The 8,269-nt window shown below is 49.7% G+C and overlaps 1 protein-coding gene across 9 annotated transcripts in view; it reads right to left on the bottom strand.

Moving 5' to 3' along the window:
- Window positions 1-8,269, bottom strand: part of LOC123976846 (regulating synaptic membrane exocytosis protein 2-like) — a 47,361-nt gene that overhangs the window by 23,313 nt on the left and 15,779 nt on the right. For 8 of the 9 annotated variants that reach the window (XM_046059215.1, XM_046059223.1, XM_046059217.1 and 5 more), the window contains exons 9-17: window positions 5,142-5,261; window positions 4,847-4,946; window positions 3,312-3,435; window positions 3,019-3,065; window positions 2,738-2,826; window positions 2,612-2,647; window positions 1,377-1,507; window positions 997-1,168; window positions 604-757 (exon numbers count right to left, since the gene is read on the bottom strand). In XM_046059215.1, the coding sequence (XP_045915171.1) occupies window positions 604-757; window positions 997-1,168; window positions 1,377-1,507; window positions 2,612-2,647; window positions 2,738-2,826; window positions 3,019-3,065; window positions 3,312-3,435; window positions 4,847-4,946; window positions 5,142-5,261 (973 nt within the window). The remainder of the gene's footprint in view (window positions 1-603; window positions 758-996; window positions 1,169-1,376; window positions 1,508-2,611; window positions 2,648-2,737; window positions 2,827-3,018; window positions 3,066-3,311; window positions 3,436-4,846; window positions 4,947-5,141; window positions 5,262-8,269) is intronic. The other variant, XM_046059216.1, reaches the window with a different exon arrangement.

Raw genomic sequence — 8,269 nt, 5'->3', positions numbered from 1 at the left:
CCTCAGTGTGTATGTGTTAGTGTGTATCCTCAGTGTGTGTTAGTGTGTATCCTCAGTGTGTGTGTTAGTGTGTATCCTCAGTGTGTGTTAGTGTGTATCCTCAGTGTGTGTGTTAGTGTGTATCCTCAGTGTGTGTTAGTGTGTATCCTCAGTGTGTGTGTGTTAGTGTGTATCCTCAGTGTGTGTTAGTGTGTATCCTCAGTGTGTGTGTGTTAGTGTGTATCCTCAGTGTGTGTTAGTGTGTATCCTCAGTGTGTGTGTTAGTGTGTATCCTCAGTGTGTGTTAGTGTGTATCCTCAGTGTGTGTGTGTTAGTGTGTATCCTCAGTGTGTGTTAGTGTGTATCCTCAGTGTGTGTGTTAGTGTGTATCCTCAGTGTGTGTTAGTGTGTATCCTCAGTGTGTGTGTGTTAGTGTGTATCCTCAGTGTGTGTTAGTGTGTATCCTCAGTGTGTGTTAGTGTGTATCCTCAGTGTGTGTGTTAGTGTCTATCCTCAGTGTGTGTTAGTGTGTATCCTCAGTGTGTGTGTTAGTGTGTATCCTCAGTGTGTGTGTTAGTGTGTATCCTCAGTGTGTGTTAGTGTGTATGCGTTAGTGTGTCTCACTCTGCAGCCTCCTGCCGGCCTCCTCAGGCTGCAGTACTCTCCTCTGCAGGTAGGGGGAACCGCTGGGCAGCGGCAGGGAGGCAACGTCATGGAGCTGCAGTTTGTACCAGTGAGGCTGATCGTCCAGCAGAGCCGAGTCCAGCTCGATCAGGACCTGAACACAGAAAGACAGGCAGTAATGTCTAGTGTTCTACATGTTCTCTAAAGGAACATCAGTGTGTTGTCTTTGTTCAGACTGATGCGACTCTCACGCCTGTAACAGGAAGAGGTTCTCCCACCATGTTGATCTGTTTGTTTATGAGACCTAAAACTATCGGGAACACAAGCTAACAAACAAGACTACAACTCAACATGTCGGGTTCTACGTTTTCGGTGTTCTCCATGTGTTCTGACCTCTCCCAGGAACTGGCTCTCCTCCTCTCGGACACGGGCCTGATCCCAGACCGTCAGCTCCAACATCCGTTCTTTGAACTCCCGCCGATGGACCGGCGAGTACATGAAGGTCTGGTTCCACCGAGGTTCCACCGACTTCTTCACTGTTTTTGTTCTCCGCTTGCTCTTATCACTGTAAGGAGAGGAAACAAACAACAGTAAGTCCCAGAGCAGGACCCACTACTGGTCACAGAGAACTAGAACAGAGGTTCTGCAGGTTATACACCAGAACCACATAGATCACAAAACACAGAGGAGAAACCAGAGAACACTGGGCCTAAGCTTCTAATCATCACCTGACATTATCTAGTCCCTAAAACGCTGATTGGTTCTTGTGTTACCTTCTGTCTGGCAGGAAGTAGATCTTGACGTAGGGGTTCCTCGGTCGGCCGTCGTCTCGGACAGGAAGTTCTTTGGCTCCGAGTACGGTGACAATCAGCTGATGACCGACTTTATCGTACCACAGCTTCATCTGTGAAAAAATATCAGGTTTAAAATTAGGACATCAAGGACAGAACCCTTCACAGCTGGAGAACCCTGGGGAACAACAGAGGGAATATACAGCCAACAGAAAAGCAGAGGAACCCCCAACAGGAGGAGAACCCTGTGAACAGTGAAGATTTACAGCAACTCCACACAGACCAGAAGCAGTAACCAATACCAGAGCATAACAGAACAAAGCAGAACCATTTATAATAGTGGCAGAACTCTCAGGTATAGAACAAACATACAGAGCAGTAGCTGCACCCTGTAGGACATCAATAGAACCCCAAAGAACACAGAAACAACCCTATTAAACACCAGACACATCCCATAAAAAGGCCTGTAAAACAGTGTCAGAACCCTCAACAACAGTTAGCACACCTGGTAGAGCGTGCACTACGTACTAAGGCTGAGTCCTTACCACAACGGACCGGGTTCTGCTCCAGCCCGGAAGCAGTTACCTCTAACTGTGTATAGCATTGAGGTAGAGCGGGAAGCCCACTAATCGGGAGATCTGATCTGTTCCTATCCGATAAACACAAGAAGCCTGAAAAAATCATCTTCAACAAAAATGCTCAGCAGGAACTGAGGGACCCTAAAGGACAGAACCATATAGAACAATAGTTGTGAACAACAGAGCAGGAGCTGAATCCTATTCATCACTAACAGTACCATGTAGGACACCAGCTGAATAATTTGTAATGGTGTCCTCGGTGGAACACTACAAGAATCCCACAGAACTTATGTAGAACCCAAAGGTAGAAGCCCAGAAACCCTGACAACCACAGAGCAGCCCTGCAGAAGAGAAGAAGAACAGATGGGGAACCCAGCAGAGAAGCAGCGCTCCGGGGAACAGAAATAGAACCTTATTCACACTGGAGAAAAACAAGGTTCCTACTCTATGTTTCTACTCCACTACATTTATCTGACAGCTGTAACCAGACGTTCCATCGCTGGTTCCGTCAGGTAAGCATTTGGTGGGCGGGGCATTAACGTTACTGACACCGTGAGAGAACTAACAGGCAGAACTACAGACAGAACAAAGATGGGTGGAACAGACGGATAGCTCTCTCCTCTCTACAGCAACAGTTACCTGGATCCTGGGAACCAGAGGACGCCTGCTCACTGTCTGAAACACACATCGCCGTGGAAGAGGCTGTTAACTGAGAGCTGATTGGCTGTGGACTGTGGCAGTGCAGTGCATGCTGGGTAAACTTACAGAGACCTGTCCGGACAGAACGGTGGGGCTCATAGGAGACGTGACGGAGATGGATGGACCGACTTTCTGAGAGTTGAAGGAACTGGAACCTAAACACACCGAACACAGAGAAGACGTCATGTAGAGCATAGAACAGGAAGCGTTTTGTATTTTAGCTCTTTGCATGTTCGTCCTGTCAGTGTGGGCGAACTGTCAGATATTCTGTCGTCTTCTAGAGAACGATTATAACTCCTGTACAGACTCGTTAAGACCCCCCAGTGGTGGTTTAGTAATTAACTCACTGGACTCCAGATGGACGTAGGAGCTATCTGCTGCTCTGGAAACATCTCTGAGGAACACAAACAACAGTCTATTAACGGAACGTTCTGCCGCAACAGAACTTCTGGTCAGATCTAAATCATGCAGTTTGAGTTGTCTACGTGCTTCGTTTTAAAGTGTATTCCTGTTTTAAGGACAGAGAGCAGCTGTGAACATCTGAGCAGGGCTGATCTACGACGTCTGCTGCTACTATCGCTACGTGTTGATGATGCTCCCGTTTCATTGGCCGGCACCGACAGTGTCACCTTTGACCTACCCGGCTGGTCGGGACACAACCAGCTCCACCTGTGGTTCTGGTTTGGACTCCAGGATGATGTTGTAAACTTCATCAAACGAGGCACCCTGAAGAACCCGACCATTCCACTCCAGAACCTGATCACCTGAGGAAAGAAAGAGATGCACCTGTGATGTAGCTGTGCGTTCCCCTGGCCCCAGATGCGTGTTCCCCTGGCCTCAGGTGTGTGTTCCCCTGGCCTCAGGTGTGTGTTCCCCTGGCCTCAGGTGTGTGTTCTCCTGGCCTCAGGTGTGCGTTTGCCTGGCCTCAGGTGTGTGTTTGCCTGGCCTCAGGTGTGTGTTCCCCTGGTCTCAGGTGTTCGTTCCCTTGGTCTCAGATGTGTGTTCCCCTGGCCTCAGGTGTTTGTTCCCTTGGTCTCAGATGTGTGTTCCCCTGGCCTCAGGTGTTCGTTCCCCTGGCCTCAGGTGTGTGTTTGCCTGGCCTCAGGTGTGTGTTCCCCTGGTCTCAGGTGTTCGTTCCCTTGGTCTCAGATGTGTGTTCCCCTGGCCTCAGGTGTTTGTTCCCTTGGTCTCAGATGTGTGTTCCCCTGGCCTCAGGTGTTCGTTCCCCTGGCCTCAGGTGTGTGTTTGCCTGGCCTCAGGTGTGTGTTCCCCTGGTCTCAGGTGTTCGTTCCCTTGGTCTCAGATGTGTGTTCCCCTGGCCTCAGGTGTTTGTTCCCTTGGTCTCAGATGTGTGTTCCCCTGGCCTCAGGTGTTCGTTCCCCTGGCCTCAGGTGTGTGTTTGCCTGGCCTCAGGTGTGTGTTCCCCTGGTCTCAGGTGTTCGTTCCCTTGGTCTCAGATGTGTGTTCCCCTGGCCTCAGGTGTTTGTTCCCTTGGTCTCAGATGTGTGTTCCCCTGGCCTCAGGTGTTCGTTCCCCTGGCCTCAGGTGTGTGTTTGCCTGGCCTCAGGTGTGTGTTCCCCTGGTCTCAGGTGTTCGTTCCCTTGGTCTCAGATGTGTGTTCCCCTGGCCTCAGGTGTTTGTTCCCTTGGTCTCAGATGTGTGTTCCCCTGGCCTCAGGTGTTCGTTCCCCTGGCCTCAGGTGTGTGTTTGCCTGGCCTCAGGTGTGTGTTCCCCTGGTCTCAGGTGTTCGTTCCCTTGGTCTCAGATGTGTGTTCCCCTGGCCTCAGGTGTGCGTTCCCCTGGCCTCAGGTGTGTGTTCCCCTGGCCCCAGGTGTGTGTTCCCCTGGCCCCAGGTGTTCGTTCCCTTGGTCTCAGGTGTGTGTTCCCCTGGCCTCAGGTGTGCGTTTGCCTGGCCTCAGGTGTGCGTTTGCCTGGCCTCAGGCGTGTTGTTCCCCTGGCCTCAGGTGTGCGTTTGCCTGGCCTCAGGCGTGTTGTTCCCCTGGTCTCAGGTGTTCGTTCCCTTGGTCTCAGATGTGTGTTCCCTTGGTCTCAGATGTGCGTTCCCCTGGCCTCAGGTGTGCGTTCCCCTGGCCCCAGGTGTGCATTTGCCTGGCCTCAGGTGTGTGTTCCCCTGGTCTCAGGCGTGTGTTTACCTGGTCTCAGGCGTGTGTTTACCTGGTCTCAGGTGTCCCACAGTGTCCGCCAGACTCCCTCTCTTCACCTTAGTGATGAACGCACAGAGACGACCGGACTCTGTCATCTTCCCCCCCACCACCTGAAAACACACTGCCCATGAGCAAGACACTAACCTGCACACAGAGTGAGGTGAGAGCGTCACAATCAGGAGGAGGAGGAGAAGAGGAAGAGGAGGCATAGAAGAAGAGGAAGAGGAGGAGGAGACAAAGAAGAGGAGGAGGAGAGGAAGAGGAGGAGGAGACAAAGAAAAGGAAGAGGAAGAAGGCGGTTTCACCTTGAGTCCCAGCAGCGCCCCTGTATCCGCAGGAACAGTCCCATCCTTCATCCTCTTATTCAACAGAATTCGACCAATCAGACGTTCACCATCCTTGGACGGTTGCCATGTGACCGGTTGCTGATGAGTTACAGGGGGAAAAACACATGTGGTCGCTTCGCAACAGCAACAACAACAACAAACATTTCAGTCGGATTTACTAATAACAAACTTGACCTGCTTTATCTCGTACACTTCAGCTCCTTTCTAAAAGTCAGAAACGTTCAGCGCAGCGCTTTCCTCTCTGTCACGCCGACACTTCAACTGCTTCTAAAGTCAGAAACTGCTTTCTAAAGTCAGACTCTGCTTTCTAAAGTCAGAAACGTTCTGCGCGGCGCTTTCCTCTCTGTCACGCCAACACTTCAACTGCTTTCGAAAGTCAGACTCTGCTTTCTAAAGTCAGAAACGTTTAGCGCGGTGCTTTCCTCTCTGTCACGCTGACACTTCAACTGCTTTCTAAAGTCAGAATCTGCTTTCTAAAGTCAGAAACGTTTAGCGCGGCGCTTTCCTCTCTGTCATGCCGACACTTCAACTGCTTTCTAAAAGTCATAAACTGCTTTCTAAAGTCAGAAACGTTCTGCGCGGCACTTTCCTCTCTGTCATGCTGACACTTCAACTGCTTTCGAAAGTCAGACTCTGCTTTCTAAAGTCAGAAACGTTTAGCGCGGTGCTTTCCTCTCTGTCACGCCGACACTTCAACTGCTTTCTAAAGTCAGAAACGTTTAGCGCGGCGCTTTCCTCTCTGTCATGCCGACACTTCAACTGCTTTCTAAAAGTCATAAACTGCTTTCTAAAGTCAGAAACATTCAGCGAGGCGCTTTCCTCTCTGTCACGCCGACACTTCAACTGCTTTCTAAAAGTCATAAACTGCTTTCTGAGGTCAGAAACATTCAGCAAGGCGGTTTCCTCTCTGTCACGCCGACACTTCAACTGCTATCTAAAAGTCACAAACTGCTTTCTAAAGTCAGAAACATTCAGCGAGGCGCTTTCCTCTCTGTCATGCCGACACTTCAACTGCTTTCTGAGGTCAGAAACATTCAGCGAGGCGGTTTCCTCTCTGTCACGCCGACACTTCAACTGCTATCTAAAAGTCACAAACTGCTTTCTAAAGTCAGAATCCCCTAAAGTCTGAATCTGCTTTCCAAAGTCAGAAACGTTCAGCTCTGCGCTTTCCTCTCTGTCACGCCAACACTTTCACTGCTTTCTAAAGTCAGAAACTGCTTTCTAAAGTCAGAAACGTTCAGCGCGGCACTTTCCTCTCTGTCATGCTGACACTTCAACTGCTTTCGAAAGTCAGACTCTGCTTTCTAAAGTCAGAAACGTTCAGCGCGGCGCTTTCCTCTCTGTCATGCTGACACTTCAACTGCTTTCTAAAGTCAGAAACTGCTTTCTAAAGTCAGAAACGTTCAGCGCGGCGCTTTACTCTCTGTCATGCTGACACTTCAACTTCTTTCGAAAGTCAGACTCTGCTTTCTAAAGTCAGAAACTTTTAGTGCGCTGCTTTCCTCTCTGTCATGCCAACACTTCAACTGCTTTCGAAAGTCAGACTCTGCTTTCTAAAGTCAGAAACGTTTAGCGTGGCGCTTTCCTCTCTGTCACGCCAACACTTCAACTCCTTTTGAAAGTCAGAATCTGCTTTCTAAAGTCAGAAACGTTTAGCGCGGCGCTTTCCTCTCTGTCACGCCGACACTTCAACTACTTTCTGAGGTCAGAAACGTTCAGCTCTGCGCTTTCCTCTCTGTCATGCCGACACTTCAACTGCTTTCTAAAAGTCATAAACTGCTTTCTAAAGTCAGAAACATTCAGCGAGGCGCTTTCCTCTCTGTCATGCCGACACTTGAACTGCTTTCTGAGGTCAGAAACATTCAGCGAGGCGGTTTCCTCTCTGTCACGCCGACACTTCAACTGCTATCTAAAAGTCACAAACTGCTTTCTAAAGTCAGAATCCCCTAAAGTCTGAATCTGCTTTCCAAAGTCAGAAACGTTCAGCTCTGCGCTTTCCTCTCTGTCACGCCAACACTTCAACTGCTTTCGAAAGTCAGACTCTGCTTTCTAAAGTCAGAAACGTTAAGCACGGCGCTTTCCTCTCTGTCATGCTGAGACTTCAACTGCTTTCTAAAGTCAGAAACTGCTTTCTAAAGTCAGAAACGTTCAGTTCGGCGCTTTCCTCTCTGTCACGCCAACACTTCAACTGCTTTCGAAAGTCAGACTCTGCTTTCTAAAGTCAGAATCTGCTTTCTAAAGTCAGAATCTGCTTTCTAAAGTCAGAAACGTTCAGCGCGGCGCTTTCCTCTCTGTCATGCTGACACTTCAACTGCTTTCTAAAGTCAGAAACTGCTTTCTAAAGTCAGAATCTGCTTTCTAAAGTCAGAAACGTTCAGCGCGGCGCTTTCCTCTCTGTCATGCTGACACTTCAACTGCTTTCTAAAGTCAGAAACTGCTTTCGAAAGTCAGACTCTGCTTTCTAAAGTCAGAATCTGCTTTCTAAAGTCAGAAACGTTCTGCGCGGCGCTTTCCTCTCTGTCACGCCGACACTTCAACTGCTTTCTGAGGTCAGAAACATTCAGCGCGCCGCTTTCCTCTCTGTCACGCCAACACTTCAACTGCTTTCAAAAGTCAGACTCTGCTTTCTAAAGTCAGAATCTGCTTTCTAAAGTCAGAAACGTTCAGCGCGGCGCTTTCCTCTCTGTCACGCCGACACTTCAACTGCTTTCTTAAAGTCATAAACTGCTTTCTAAAGTCAGAAAAGTTCAGCTCGGCGCTTTCCTCTCTGTCACGCCGACACTTCAACTGCTTTCTAAAGTCAGAAACTTTCAGCTCTCAATCCTGAGGTTTCTTTTAAACATCGCCCTGTCGTGACATCTAATCTCTTTTCCCGGCAGGTGAGGGGGAAGCAGACAAGTCAGGGGGGAGGGAGAAGGGGAGGTTGATGGCAAACAGGTGAGGGGGAGGCAGGCAAATGAGGGGGAGGCAGACAAGTGAGGGGGGAGGAAAATAGGTGAGGGGGAGGCAGACAGGTGATGGATGCAGGTGAGGGGGAGGCAGGCAAGTGAGGGGGGAGGCAAACAGGTGAGGGGGAGGCAGGCAGA

The sequence above is a fragment of the Micropterus dolomieu genome, linkage group LG09 (assembly GCF_021292245.1).
Source record: "Micropterus dolomieu isolate WLL.071019.BEF.003 ecotype Adirondacks linkage group LG09, ASM2129224v1, whole genome shotgun sequence".
NCBI classification, from domain to species: Eukaryota; Metazoa; Chordata; class Actinopteri; order Centrarchiformes; family Centrarchidae; genus Micropterus; species Micropterus dolomieu.
Note: the sequence above shows the minus strand (reverse complement) of the source record. Positions and strands in the feature narration are given on the sequence as shown.